The 16007-nt window shown below is 41.5% G+C and overlaps 1 protein-coding gene across 5 annotated transcripts in view; it reads right to left on the bottom strand.

Annotated features, from left to right (window-relative positions):
• Nucleotides 1-393: 393 nt before the first annotated feature.
• Nucleotides 394-16007, bottom strand: part of arvcfb (ARVCF delta catenin family member b) — a 508908-nt gene continuing 493294 nt past the window's right edge. For all 5 annotated transcript variants that reach the window (XM_063074131.1, XM_063074134.1, XM_063074130.1 and 2 more), the window contains 4 exons: nucleotides 15587-15634; nucleotides 14048-14139; nucleotides 11979-12091; nucleotides 394-586 (listed from right to left, as the gene is read on the bottom strand). In XM_063074131.1, coding sequence (XP_062930201.1) covers nucleotides 11990-12091; nucleotides 14048-14139; nucleotides 15587-15634 — 242 coding nt within the window. In that variant the 3' untranslated portion in view covers nucleotides 394-586; nucleotides 11979-11989. The remainder of the gene's footprint in view (nucleotides 587-11978; nucleotides 12092-14047; nucleotides 14140-15586; nucleotides 15635-16007) is intronic.

The raw sequence follows: 16007 nt of genomic DNA, 5'->3' as shown, positions 1-16007 counted from the left end.
TCATGTCTCACGTATCAAACTCCTTCCTCTGACTTACTTTCTTCCAGTAACTGCACAACATCTTCAGCCTCATTTTGAATAAAAACCCATCATAAAGTGAACACAAATTTAAACTTGACTTTTACAATCCAAAAAAGTTCTAGCAAAGGGTTTCTATTGTGGAAAAGCTACTCTGAATCCAGTCGGAAAAGCATAGAAAAGTTACATTGGCTATAAAAAGAAACACGCTCTTGGCTTCCCTTCTCTTCACCACATCACATTCTCTGCATCTTTCACATTCCCCTTCCAAAAGATAAATGGATCCAACCAGACTAAAGCGAAGTTTTGGCTTGGGACCGCAGCATTTGGAGACTGACTTACAACAGCTGACTCCCTCCCTCCCCACTCCCCACCCCCCACCCACAACCACCCTTTCCTGTATCCCTGGAAACATTTAGCACTTTAAAATTGGAACATCTGGGACTTGTCTGCTCCTCTGTCAATTTAATTGATGGCTTCAATGAAATGAAGTCCTCCAAATCGAACGGCAGTGGTGAACAATGAGATAGATCCTTGGTATAATGTTCATGACTGCTGCATTTCATGCCTGAAATAAATTGGTTTGAGAAAACAGAAACAGGTTACACAATGTAGAACTGGATCGGCATCTTCAAATTACATCTGATCCTGTTGTCACTGGACTCAATGCCACCAGTCATATATCCTAGCTTTTCTTTTACATATTGGGCAATGCAGCCTGGCAAGTCCACACTGCCCAATTACACCATGTGACCAATTAACCTACTAACCGGTACCTCTCTGGAATTTGGGAGGATACTACATTTTAGAGTTCAAGGGTCAAGAGATAACGTTGCAACTTTATAAAACTCTGGTTAGGCCATATCTGGAGTACTGTGTACAGTTCTGGTCGCCCTACGGATGTTCAGGCTTTGGAGAGGGTGCAGAAGAGGTTTACCAGGATGCTCCCTGGTTCAGAGGGCATCTGTCATCATGAAAGGCTGGATACACTTGGGTTGTTTTCTCTGGAGCGCCGGAGGCTGAGGGGAGATCTGACTGAGGTTTACAAGATTACGAGAGGCAGAGATAGAGTAGAGAGTATCTGTTTCCTAGGGTTGAAATGTCTAATACCAGAGGGCATGGACTGAAGGTGAGAGGGGATATGTTGAAAGGGGATGTGAGGGGCAAGTTTTTTTACTTAGAGAGTGGTGGATGCCTGCAATGGGGGTTGAGGTAAATACATTAGAGGCTTTTAAGAGACGTTTGGATAGGCACATGGATGTGAGGAAGATGGAGGGATATGGACATGGTGTCGTGTTTGGGTGCTTTTAATTTGCTTTTTAGCTGGCTTAGCACAACATTGTGGGCTAAATGGCTTGTTCCTGTGCTGTACTTTTCTGTGTTCTGTGCCTATGCAGTCACAGGGAAAACATACAAACTCCTTATAGACAGTGGTGGAATTGAACTCAGGTCACTAACCACTATGAAACCATTATGTGTCACCCTCCCAAAAGTGATTTTAATAATCAGGATAAAAATCCTCTTCTTTGAAATAATTCCTTGCAATCTTTTGGTAAGCAGTTCTCCAGAAATTTCCTAGCCCATAATATTAAGGTATCCTGGATTATTGCATGAATTTTAAGATTACTGAAACTCAGAACTGGTAATCCCAAATGATCCCTATTTTGTCATTTACCTTGCTAGTATTCTTGATCATAATTTCTGCAAATTTAAGCACCACTTCCTATAAAATATTGCTTCATGAAACATATTCTCTAATTCAAGCAGCCTAAGAGGAGATTTACCAGGATGCTGCCTGGACCTGAGAGCCTGTCTTATAAGGAAAGGCTGAGTAAGCTAAGGCTTTTCTTTTTGGAGTGAAGGAGGACATGAGGTGACTTGATAGAGGTAGACAAGATGATAAGAGTGGACAGAGAGAGACATTTTCCCAGGGCAGAAATGACTAATAAGAGGCCATAATTTTAAAGTGATTGGAGGAAAGAAGCATTAGGGACTCAGATAGGCTCATGGATGAAAGAAAAATGGAGGGCTTACAAATGGAGGGAAGGGTTAGAAGAGGTTAAAAAGTCAGTACAACATTGTGGGACGAAGAGCCTGTGACGTGTTCTATATAACAGGAAAAATGGAATGACATTGGTGAAACAGAGAATGCTGTTTATCTAAATTAGAACAGTCCAAAATTGAGATATTTTGTGTCTTGGGTAATAAAGTCTATGTAGTAAGACGCTACAGGATTAATTTTCTTTTTGCCAAAACAGCTAACTAAATGTCAATACTCCAATACCAAGTTCTCTAGATCAGAATTAAGTGTTCAGAACTGCAACACTTACTAGCATCCATGAACTGTGGAGAGGGCTAATCTACAGAACTGAGCAAAAGCCTTAGGCACAGATATATAGCTAGGGTGCCCAAGACTTTTGCACAGTACTGTAGTAATTTTATGTCTTGCACTGTACTGCTGCCACAAAAAAAACTAATGTCTTGACATATGTGAGTAATGATAAACCTGATTCTAATATGGGTCTCTCTTGTGCACTGAGAGTGGGAAGGGGCCAGGGAGAGGGGACTCATGGTTGGGAAGAGGGGAAGGAAGAGGGGAGGGAGCAAGAATCACCAGAGAGATTCTGTAATGATCAATAATCCGATTGTTCGGAATCAAATAAACTTGCCTGGTGTCTCAGGGCTGGATGTGCATCCACTCCATCGCCCCACCCCCCCAGCTCCTAGCGCTCCTTTTTTGCCACCTGTCCCACACCCCTCCCGTGGCACTCCACCCTCGCCATTCCCAACATCCTTTACTCCAGCCAGATTGACAAACTCGCTCTCTGCTCTACATTGACAAATACAGTATTGTGCAAAAGTTTTAGGCACCCTAACTATATATGTGTCTTAAGGCTTTTGCACAGAACTGTAAGTGGATAGACCTGTTTAAACCAGCTTAACTTGTGGGCAACCACTTATGATCGATAATATGTGATCAAATTATCTGCCATTTAACAATACTGTGTACCCAATAGCAATTGGCAAGGCTTATTAAATGGACACCACATCTATCCAGTTGAATGGATTTCTTAATAGATGTGTTTGATACAAAGAAATGCACTGGAAGGTCAGTGTTAAAGGCATTTGATATCTTTGATTGGTAGTTTTCCTATAAAATTTACAGACTAACAAGAGATGTGGCAAACCAGTAGAGAGATTAGAGGGACAAAAAAGAAGTTATCTGAATGAGCATGCAGACTTGGATCCCGGACAGAAAAACAGTGTTGCACAATGGAGTAATTGATTAGTGGATAGAAATAACAATGCAAACACAATTTTTCTACAACTGCATGTAGATTAAAGATATTTTAGATTTATTTATGAAAGTATACAAGATAAAAAGGAAGGTAACTGTGGAGTTCTACAAGTCAAGTGTAGCAAAGTTTCTCTGGGCTGAGAAGAGAGACAAGACAACAATGATTTGACTTGAAAGTCCAAAGACCGAACTGAAAGTTATTAAAGGAGTTTTTAAAAAGTAAAATCATACCCTTTTTTCTATGCCGTCAGAAAATTGAGTGCACTAACTTGCAAAAAGGAGCAATCCAAACTCCAATTTTTGATTCAGACACCCATTGCTGGAATGGTCTGGCAAAAATAACATTCCTTTAACCGAACAATTTACTGTATAAAAGTCAAGATTTTTAAAATCCATTTCACGCTGACCTACAAAGGTAATTTAGAAGTAAATGCATATTTTAAATTCAATTTATCTTGATAATCCATGGCATTTATAAATCTAGGAAAGAAGCAAGTGACAAAGAAATTAGTGCTATAGCAATAATGATTCAATTTGTAGACAACGTTACATATAGGTGAAAATCTATCAACATTAAACTAATTAGAGATCATAGTCATAGTCATACTTTATTGATCCCCGGGGAAATTGGTTAATTTCCCCGGGGATCAATAAGATCCAAGCAATTTAAATTTGGCAACAGCCTAGGCTAATACTTCACTAAATATTAAAGAAATGCTACACCGGCTGGAGCGTGGGGGGACAGATAAACTGCTGTGAGGCCTTCACTTTCTGTGGAGGAAAATGTAAAAGATACCAAATGCTGCTGTGCCTAAGTTTACTTGGTCCATCTCTGATACTTCTCTCCCCTTTCTTGGTCTTGCAGACAAACTGTCTACCGATATATTTTATAAACCTACCAACTCCCATGGCTATCTTGACTACACCTCTTCCTGCCCTGTCTCCTGTAAAAGTGCCATTCCCCTTTCTCAGTACTTTCATCTCCCAGAATGAGGTTTTCCTTTCCAGGACAGAGAGGTACTCCTTCCTCAAAGAACAGGGTTCTGCCATTGATGCTGCCCTCACCCACATCTCCTCCATTTCCCAAACATCCGTGCTCACCTCATCGTCTAGGTGCCTTAACAGGGATAGAGTTTCTCGTCCTCACCTACTACCCATGAGCCTTCACGCCCAGTACGTCATTCTCTGTAACTCCTGCCATCTTCATTGGGACCCACAAGCACATCTTTAATTTCCACTACTCCCTGCTTTCTGCAAGGATCACTCCCTCTGTGATTCCCTTGCAATTTGTCTCTTTCCACTAATTTCACTCCTGGCATTTTCCCCTGCACGTGGCCAAATTACTATACTTGCCCATTCACCTCCTCCCTCACCTCCATTCAGGGCCCCAAACAGTCCCTACAGGTGAGACAACACTTCACCTGTGAATCTTTTGGGGTCGTTTACTGATGAGGCTGCCTCTGCATTGGTGAGACACAATGTAGATTGAGGGTCCGCTTCGCTGATTAATTTTGCTCCTTATGGAAGAAGCAGGATTTACCAATGGCCAACCACTTTAACTCCAATCCACATTCTAATTCTGACATGCCATGATGAGGCCACTTTCAGACTGCAGGAGCAACCCCTCAGTTTGCCTGGGTAGCCTCCAACTTGAAGGCATGAATATCGATATCTCCAACTTCCAGTGATTTTTCCCTCCCTACCCCTTCCCCCTTCTTCAGTTCCCCACTCTGGCCCCTCTCTTACCTCTTCTCCTTACCTGCCCATCGCCTCCCCCAGTGCCCCTCTTCCTTCCCTTTCTCCCATAATCTACTCTCTCCTATCGGATCCCTTCTTCTCCAACCCTTTACCTTTTCCACCTATCACCTCCCAACTTCTTTATTTTCAATCCCCTCACCACTCACCTGGCTCCACCTATCACCTTCTAGCTCGTAATCCTTCCTTTCCAGTCCAGAAGGAAGATCTCAACCCAAAACGTTGACTGTTTATTTCTCTCCATAGATACTGCCTGATCTGATGAGTTCCACCAGTATTTTGTGTGTTGCTGCTGAAAGATTGGTGATTTTGCTTCTCTGAACTATCAAGAACTGTTTTACCAGCTACTCAGCCGATTTTGTTTCATTGATCTCGCGTACAAACACTGATTATTCATCTTTCACTCTAGGTCAACGTTTATGAACCGAAGAGGCAGCTGAAACGAACCACCTTATTATCTCAAGATGTGCCCACATTGGAGATCAAATGGGAAATGGAGATGCCGAAAGAAGCACATAGGTAACCATAAAGGCCCAGAAAGAGTGGAGGTGGAAAGGATGTTTCCAATAGTGGAAGAGTCTTGTGTTTGATGCCCTGTACTCACTAATTGCAGTTCAGAAGAATGGGGGAGGGGGGTGCTGGAAGAGGGGAAATGGAATTTCACTGAAACCTTAGGAATATTGAAAGGTCTAGATTGAGTGGATGTGCAGAGGATGTTTCCAATAGCAGGGAAGTTTTGGACCAGAGGGCACCGCCTCAGAATACAAATACATCCCTTTAGAACAGAGATGAGCAGGAATTTGTTTAGCCAGAAGTTGGTGAATCTGTGAAATTGATTGCCACAGGCAGCTGTGGGGAGGGCAAAGTGTTGGGTACACCTAAAGCAGAGGTTGGTAGGTTCCTGATTAGTCAAGGCATGAAAGATTATGGGGAGAAAGCAGGAGAATGGGGTTGCGAAGGACAATAGATCAGCAATAATGGAATGGCAGACTTGACGGGTGGAGTGGTGCAATTTTGCTCCCATGTCTTATCGTCTAATATTCTCACCACAGGTCAACACAACACAACACACCCAGATCTGTGCAAGTCTAGGGAAAAAAATACATCTTAAAGTGAAAAATATCTCAATGAAAAGGATATTCATGATCTGTTGTTGACTCAGTAAAAGACCAAGGTGTCTGCTTCACTGGCTCTCCAGGCAAAGAGGCTGCAGTCTGAAAAGTTGTTGATTCTTAGGTTTAAACACTGAGGCAGACTTAAAGGTCAGGATAACATCAAAATTAAGTAGAGCATCTGAACTGGAAACAACACCAACAGTGTGGTGTCAAGGTGATGGGGTGAATTTTGACTGGCAGAACGAAAAGAACATTAGATGTGAACTGTATCAACAATGGGCAAGGGCAACTCTCAGCCTATTTTCTATCACTAGGTATGAACACTGAGTGGATTCATTGATACTAACTATAAATCCATTTGGTAGCATTTGCAAACCTTTAAACTAAGACAATAATATCAAAACCAGTTAAACTGGTTCGTTGTTGATTTTGCTTGTAAATCCACTTTAATTGTCAAGTTTTGAACATATTACAGGTGACCTTGAAACGGTAGGTAATTTGAGACTACTAACAGAGAATTCAAAAGTTTCAAGATTCTTGTAGCAGCCAGACTCCTGAAAAGTTTTTTTTAACTAATTGAATAGAAACCAAAGACATTCTCTAACGAGACTTGGCACAGTGTCTGCGAAGTATAAAAAGTTACTGACTGTATGCCTGGCCAATAACAGTATGAGTGGCCTCTTGGTGGCAGAAGAGGAGGCCATGGACCAAATGGGATAGGAATTAAAATGGTTGGCCACCAGGAAATCCTGCTTTTTGTTTTGTACCACCCTCAGGTTTGAGGAGGAACAGCTCATATTCCTGCAGCCTGCAACATGATGGCAAGAACACTGATTTCTCCAACTTCCAGTAACTTTTTCCCCCCTCATCCTTTCCTGTTCTTTAATACCCCATTTAAGCTTTTTTTTACCTCTTCTCTTCATCTGTCAATTACCTTCCCCAGTGCCCCTCCTCCTTCCCTTTCTCCCATGGTCCACACTGCTCTCCTATCTGATTCCTTCTTCCCCAGCTCATTACTCTTTCCATCTATCATCCTCCAGCTTCTGACTTCATTCCCCCATCCCCCACCACGTGTCTTCACCTATCAACTTCTGGCTTGTCTTCCTGCCCATCTCCACATCTTCTTATTCTGGCATCTTCCCCTTTCCTTTCCAGTCCTGATGAAGAGTCTTGGCTCGAAACATCGACTGTTTATTCCTCTCCATAGATATTTCCTGACCTGCTGAGTTCCTCCAGTATTTTGTGTGTATTGATCTAGATTTCCAACACCTGCAGAATCTCGTGTTCATGGTTAAATCTGCTTGGACCTGACACCAGGGCATCAGGAGGATCACTCCAAGCCAGGAGTTCCCAACCTTTTTTATGCCATGGACCAATACTATTAAGCAAAGGGTCGGTGAACACCCAGTTGGGAAGCTCCGCTCTAAGCAATAAGTAGAAGCTTCACGTTAGTGATGGCACATTTACAGATTGAGTGAGCAACCTGTAACTGGTCCACAAGCTGGAAAGAGGGGGACAGATGACAGGCACAGATCAAATGGACAGCCAAGGACCTTCTCCCCAGGGTGAAAATGGCTACTACAAAAAGGGTGTAATATAAGGTGATTGGAGGAAAGTGGGGGGGGGGGAGGGAGATGTCAGAGGTAGTAGTTTTTTTTCCAAACACACAGCGAGTGGTAGGTACATGGAATGCACTGCCAGGGTGGTGGTAGAGGCAGATACCTTAGGGACATTTAAGAGACCCTTAGATAGGCAAATGGACTATAGAAAAATGAAGGCTACGTAGGAGGGAGGGTTAGATTGATCTTGTAGTAGATTAAGCGGTTGGCATAACAATGTGGGCCGAAGGGCCTGTACTGTGCTGTAATGTTCTATGACTCCCAGAGGGCAAAAGCATAGAAATTATTGGATTACTTTCACTACTTGTGAGATGGGCGCTCCCAATAAAGGGTAATATTGCTTGGACATGATATATTGGCACATTACAAGATATACGTATGAATTAGAGCAGCCATGGCTTAAGTGAATATGCTTGAGGTGCCAGAGGTTCCTTAAGGTTGTTATAGCCAGGGATGGTAATGGGGACAAGCTCCCACTACTTATTAAATGCTCCCAGTGGTGTGTATCTCAAATAATCTCTGACAACTAAGTCCAGCTCCTGACCTTTATGTGTGGCTTAGCTACTGAACCCGGTGCAACCGTTTCTACTGACAGGAGAAAGGGCAAAAGTGGGTTACTGGCACCTTAAAACCAGTTGCTTTAGGCAGATGAAGCTTGTCAACTGTGGTTAGTAGCTCATGGAGGAGAAGGAAAACTCTGATCTCAAACCTCTGCTGCCTTGCAGCTATGCCCACTCATGGGGAAGGCTTCAGGGGTAAGCCCCAGGGAAAACCCCGGAGCTGGAGGCCCTGAGGCAGTCCTATGTTGAGTTCCACAGTGACACCGCTGGATCCAAACTGTACCAGTCTCTGCCATTCCTTTGGGATCAGATGCATGAGGGTGGGGGGGGGGGGCGCAGTGCGGAGCTTGCTACATGGGCAACAACTTGCTCTCATATCGTACTGCCCTGGCTTGCGTAGCTAGACAGCTCAAACACAGCATCCATGGTCGACGGTTGGCCCTGACCAATGGAGGCTAGATAGCCTATCCTTGTCTGTAAAGAATTTTTTTTTGTAGCTGTTGTAAGACTGTACTGGAGACCTATTGTGATTTAAAGAAACTAATCAGGACAGTATTTTGCCTATTTCATACTGCGACTTCAGTACAGCACAGTACAGGCCCTTTGGCCCACAATGTTTAACCTCCCTCCTACATAGCCCTCCATTTTTCTTTCATCCATGTGTCAGTTGAAAAGTGTCTTAAACTAATGTGTCTGCCTCTACCAGCGCCTTAGGCAGTGAGTTCCATGCGACTGGTCCTTCCCTGTGGAAACAAGGCGATACAGTGCGACCTGTCAACGCTGTACTCTGATCAGAAACATGTATTCTCATTGTACAATACACACTCAGATCCAGGAGGACTGGAATTATGACATAAATAAAAACCCAAGGAAAATAATCTTCCAAAAGCAAGAATCAAGACACACTACTGTACATTGTAAAGCAAAGAATTACATTTGCCAAGAACTTTCAAAGGACAACTTATTAATTCCTCAAAACCCTGAATGTAGGGGGTCATCTTATGGGGGGAAAAAAACCTTTAAAAAATTGAGTGTTTCTAAAATGATTTGGCAGAAATGGAAGGGTTCCCAAAAGCATGTTAAGCACGGATATGACAGAATAGGACGTATCTGTAACACAAGGGAGGTCTGCAGGTGTTGGATATCCAGAGCAACACACACACAATGCTGGACAAACTCAGCAGGTCAGGCAGCATCTATAGAAGTGAATAAAAAGTAGACATTTCGAGCAAAGACGCTTCTTCAGGATTGAGAAAGAAGGAGGAAGATGCCAGAATAACAAGGCGGAGGGAGGGGAAGGAGGCCGGCTGGAAGCTGGCAAGTGAAGCCAGGTGGGTGGGAAAGGTAAAGGGCTGGAGGAGAAGGAATCTAATAGGAGGAAAGGAAGGAGGAGATGACCCAAAGGGAAGTGATAGGCAGGAAGTATCTGTGGTTATTTGCAAGAGCTGAAGGATCCAGTCAAAATGTCACAGAATTCTGCCAGTGGCTCTTCAGAAAAATCTTATAATTAGCAACCTGAAGCTGCAGTTTGGAATGGTTCCTGATCTGTCTCTTTAAATAACAAGTAGGTCTGTAGTACAAAGGCTTAAAACAACTACAAAAAAACTGTTATCAGAATCAGATTTAATATCACAGGCATAAGTTGTGAAATTTGTTGTTATGTGGCAGTACATTGCAATACATAAAAATAAACTAAATTAAAGTAGATATATATTTAAAAAGTTTAATTAAATAAATTGTGCAAAAAGAGAAAAAGTAGTGAGGTAGTGTTCATGGGTTCAATGTCCATTGACAAATCGGATGGCAGAGGGGAAGAAGCTGTTCCTGAATCATTGAGTGTGTGCCTTCAGGCTCCTGTACCTCCTCCCTGATGAGAAGAGGGCACGTCCTGGGTGATGGGAGGTCCTTAATGATGGATGCAGCCTTTTTGAGACATCGAAAAGGACAAGGGTAGGCTGTCTAGCACCTCAAGAATATTCATTTAAACTGTGGCAGTGCTAACTTGTATCCATATCTTGTAATGCGGTGATCTGTCAGATCTGATCACCTTGACATAACCTGATGCAAGAAATTCTTTACATCGTTTCACTCTTTTGAGAGTTAACAACAATCCCTTACACTCTGGGGGTGTCCAACAGTCAGGACATAAATAAACTTATAAACTTAAATATGAGAAAATCTGCAGATGCTGGAAATCCAGAGCAACACATGCAGAATGCTGGAGGAACTGAGCAGGTCAGGTAGAATCAATGGAAACGAGTAAACAGTCAACATTTTGAGCTGAGACTCTTCACCATTCCCCATTCTTGTATTCCTCTCACACCTTCTCTTCTTACCTGTCCATCAGCTCCCTCTGGTGCTCCTCCCCTTCCTTTTCTTCCATGGTCTTCGGTCCTCTCCTATCATATTGCCCTTCTGCAGCTCTTCATCTCTTCAACCAATAAACTCCGCCACGCTTTACTTCACCCCCCCACCCTGGTTTCAGCTCACCTGCCATCTTGTACTTCCTCCTCCCCTCCCCCCACCTTCTTAGTCTGACTCCTTCTCCCCTTCCTTTCTAGTCCTGAGGAGGAACAGTCTCAACCCGAAACGCCAACTGTTCACTCTTGTCCACAGATGCTGTGTGGCCTGCTTGTGAGTTCCTCCGGCATCTTGTGTGTGTTGCTTATAATTTTTAATGGCAGCTGGGGGGAGCAATTTTGGACAGTAGACACCAACCATCTGCTCCACATCACTATGGAATCATTGCTTGGTCCTGGTGGAAGTTAAATGGAATACTGTTCAAATTCATGTGGTTAAACTTGCACTCTTGATAAATTTGATATATTACCAAGTCAGCTGACGGGAGAGGAAAAGAAACTGTTGACAAAAATTTGAGGCATAAAGTGTTTTCTGTCGTAGTTAGAATCAGAACATTAAAATAAATGCTATATATATTCTCAGTAGATCTAACTACTTGCAATAATGTCCTTCTAATTGACATGGCAAAACTAGGAAAGGTAGTGGATTTGGCCCAGTACATCACAGGCAAAGCCCTCCCAACCACTGAGCACATCTACATGAAACACTGTCGTAGGAAAGCAGCATCCATCATCAGAGATCCCCACTACCCAGGCAATGCTCTTTTCTTCGGCTACAGTCAGGTAGAAGATACAAGAGCCTCAGGACTCACACCACCAGGTTCAGAAACAGTTATTACCCCTCAACCATCAGGCCCCTGAACAAAACATCTATTGAGATGTTCTCACAACCAATGATTTCACTTTAAGGACTCTTTATCTCGCTGTTTCATGTTCTTGGTATTTATTGCTGTTTAGTTATATTTGCAATTGCAGAATTTGTTGTGTTTTGATTCTGTTTGCAGTTACTGTTCTATAGATTTGCTGAGAATGCCCACAGGAAAATGAATCTCAGGGTTGTATATGGTGACATTTATGTACTCTGATAATAAATTTACTTTGAAGCTTTCTGAACTTTGAAGCAATCCAGCGCAAATTCATCTTTGCAACTTTAAAACAAGTTACACGATTTACAATTTTACTTTAATGTGATCGGAGGTTATCACGTGACAGACTATGAATCAATCAGGTGATTGCAACCCAAAGACACCTACCATGCATGCACTTAGACCCAGGAGTCAACGGGCTGAGGTTTAGTGTCATGAGCATCCACAAGATTCACTGAGGCCCTATTAATCCTGTCAAAGTTTCTCTTATTTGTATCATTCTGTGGCAACAGGGAAAGGGTTAATTGCAAGACAGCTGGCCTTAAAACAGTTATAGATAAAGGCAAGTTAGTTAAAAAATGAAAGCAATAAAGTATACTCAACAGTTCGAAGATCAAGACCACATAAAAATTTCTCAAAAGGAATTTGCATTAGAATTTTGCAAGATTTTGTGTTAAGACATTCAACAATCTTTTAATTCTTTTTTCAAAACAAAAGGTGAAGGCAGAGAAAATACTTCACTTGATATCTTAAAATATTAACATAAACTATTAAAATATTACAGTGAGGTTTCAAATCAATGAAAGGTCTTGATTGAAAATAATGTGAAAATCTCTTTGCACCACGGGTTCCCAACCCTTTTTTTTGTCATGGAGCCTTATCATTAACTGAGGGGTTCATGGACCCCAGGTTGGGAACCCCTGGTTTGCACCAACACAAAATATTTAACAATTTAAATATGCAGAATTTATAAAGCATTTGATCCTCCAGAATATTTAATTCTCCTTTCCCCTCAAGTTTAATTTTTGAACTTATTTTTCCAAACATCCTTGATAAAAATAATTTTAGAAAAGGGTTAACTTAGAAATTTGAACAATCATTTTGTTGTATAAAATTAGGTCAAAAACCACTCCACCTCAAAGGTTACATCTGATTGTGCTTGGGGCAACCACACCATTTACCAAGTGCAAAAGCCATCTTGCAGCAACTTCAACAGAAAGTAATTAAAGAATAAAATCTGCAGTTGAGAAAAATTATATTAGGTTGGACTGCAGGTTATTCAGTATCTTTAGTGGAGTGTGTCATGATTATTCTAGCCACAAGATGTTATGTTGAAGCTGTATAAGACTTCAAATTAGTGGGGCTAATTTGGAGTATTATGTGCACCCACCTGCAGGAAAGCTGTAAATAATGTTGAAAGAGAACAGAGAAAATTTACAAGGATTTTGCTGAGTTATAAGGGAAGATTGAATACATTAGGACTTTATTCCTTGGAATATAGAAGATTAAGAGAGGATTTGACAGAGGTATACAAAATTATGAAAGATATCGATAGAGTAAATGCAAGCAGGGTAAGAGTTGAAACATTTAAGGGGAACCTGAGGGGAAACTTCTTCACTCAGAAGGTGGTGAGAGTGTGGAATAAGCTGCTAGCACTAAAGTGGTGCATGTGAGCTTGATTTCAATTTTTAAGAGAAGTTTGGATCAGAGGGGTATGGAGGGCTCTGGTCCTGGTGCAGCTCAATGGGAATAGACAGTTTCAATGACTTGGCATGGAGTAGATGGATCGAAGGGCATCTTTCCGAGCTGTACTTTGCTCTGACTCCACAAGACCATACTGATCTACCAGATGAAACTACTTTATTTAAAAAAATACTTAGCTTACTAATAATGCCTTCAATTTTAGAAACTAATTTTTTGCTGTTTCCAAATCTGAATGTGACGTGCTAGCTTGTAAATCTGGAACAGTTTTGCAGAGGATTGTTGCAATGAAAGGAGATCAAATATGCTTCTCTCAAAGGTTGATAGAACTCCATGAAGCTCAAAGGTACTTTGAAAATACATTTTTGTGTGGCCTTGACATTTCTGGAGCAAACTGAGGATGCAGTTCATGCAAAATTTATGCACACACTTAAACATTGTTCTGAATGAGGAAACATTAAACATTCATGCAAATAGCTAACGAATTAAACGCAGAAAGGATAACTGCAGGATAAGAGATTTGTAAGGGAACGAGAAAGCAGATAAAGCACAGAGGTTATCACCAACTATGACACTGAAAACAAGAGTCATTATTCCCTTCAGAACTGCTTTTACAAACAGATGTCATAAACAACAGCCATTACCAACAAAACATGATACAAAGGCAATGTTGAAATGATTGTCCCAACAAGACCTGCCTCCTATGTGTGACAGCATTTTAATTCATTGCATTGGAAGACTGTAATGAAGCCTACCCGCAATGGCTGCCGCTCAAAGGCGTCCCCAGAAATATCCGTAGTCTTGTACTTGCGCTCTTTCTCGCTCTGATCCAGAGTAGAATATGTATCTGTGGTGACAAATATTTAATTCAAATAGCAAGTCAATGGCATTCTTCACTATAAGAATTAATTTGTCATCCAGTGCTGTTTATATCAAAAAGAACGTCACATTTTCAGTTAAAACAAAGAAACCAGACAAATTCGCATCCAGTTAAGGCTTAGCACCCAGTGCATGTGAAAACGATGAAATAACTAAGGCACCACCGCCCCTGCTCCCCAGATTTTGACCAAAATTAGTTAAGCCACATATAAGAAAGAGGCAGGGATAGAATGCCAGAGAGTAGCGAATCTGTGGAATTCATTGCCACAGGCAGTTGTGCAGTCCAGTCATTGGGTACATATAAAGCAGAAGTCGATGGGAACTTAATTAGTAAGGGTGTCGAAGATTATGGGGTGAAGGCAGGGAAAGGAAAATAATCAGCCATGATCAAATGGTGGAGCAGACTCAATGGACCAAAATGCCGAATTCTGCTCCTACGTCTTATATAAGGATATTGTAGTCATCTGATGGACATAATACACTAAGTCTTAGGATATCAAAATGCCCATTGTAGAAAAATTCTCAGACAAGATATTATGAAAGTAACACTATTTCAACACCAGTGATCCGGGTTCAATTCTGCTGCTGCCCTTAAGGAGCTTGTATGTTCACCCTGTGACCACTGGGTTTCCTCTGGGTGTTCAAATCCTTCTATATTCCAAAGGTGTATGGGTTAGTACATTAATTGGTCACATGGGTGTAAACAGGTGTTGCAGGCTCGCAGGACCAGAAGGACCTGTTATTGTGCCGAATCGCTAAATAAAAGTCTGAAGTACAGATCAATACAATCAGTGGAATTCAACATATTACAAAGTACTTAGTCCAAACCTAAAGTGACAAGTCAAAATAATTTGCCACTTTATCTATTTTCCAAGCTTAGTTAGAAAGTGCTATAGGAAAACTTGATCAATGGTTCTCCACCTGAAATGTTAACTGTGCACCTGTCTACAGATACTGTTTTATGTTCTAAACATTTCCTGAGTTATTTTTTTCCTTCAGATCTCAATACCTGGAGTGTGTTGGATCTATCTGCCCTTTATGTTGTATCACAGCTTATTGCAGTACCTTATTTCACAGCCAGAGGGCGCAGTTGAACTGCTTTGAAATGCTCCTGTAGCTACTTCAAACACTGCAATGTAAATTGAAAACAGACCACACCCTAAAATATCTGAGCTCTAATTAGGGAATTTCAATCACTTACAGAGGACTCCATCTCAAATTAAAGCAAAATATTTGTTAGCTTATTTATTTGGGGCCAAATTAAAATACAGCCATTGAGATGAATAAAATGCATGCTTGCCTTAGAGATTAGGTGCTGAAAGATCATTTCTGCCTGCTTAAAGCATGGACATGAGGAACACAAGCAAGAGGAATTCTTGAGGACAAGAGCAAGAGGAATTCAAAGCCATATTTACCTGGACCAAACTGTTCCATGGGTATCATTTCACCAGACCATTTGTTACCTAAAAACAGAACTGACCATGAGGCTCCTAGTATGGAAAAAAGCTATGTGCTTTGCTGAAGCCAGTAAACTTCCAGCATCCCATGTCAAAACCTTGAGGAACTGCAGGGCATTTCTGAGGTTCTAAGAATCTGACAGTTCAAATAGTTTAGTCTGTTCAGAAATACGTGGCAATCACAAATTTGTTTCGAAAGCATGGCTTGATACAGAGAAAGAACGGGAAATACCCTTAATCACAAATTCAAAAACAAACTCACTGCTTATTCCTGCCTGTAAACTTTATTCCACCTTCACAGGGTTTATTTTTTTGTCTTTCTGAGTAATACCTTTCCACAATTGGCAGACAATAGGAGGTTTGTGCATTTCTTTCCCTT

This window comes from Mobula hypostoma, chromosome 21, assembly GCF_963921235.1.
Source record: "Mobula hypostoma chromosome 21, sMobHyp1.1, whole genome shotgun sequence".
Classification (NCBI taxonomy): domain Eukaryota; kingdom Metazoa; phylum Chordata; class Chondrichthyes; order Myliobatiformes; family Myliobatidae; genus Mobula; species Mobula hypostoma.
This window is presented reverse-complemented; position numbering and strand designations above follow the sequence as displayed.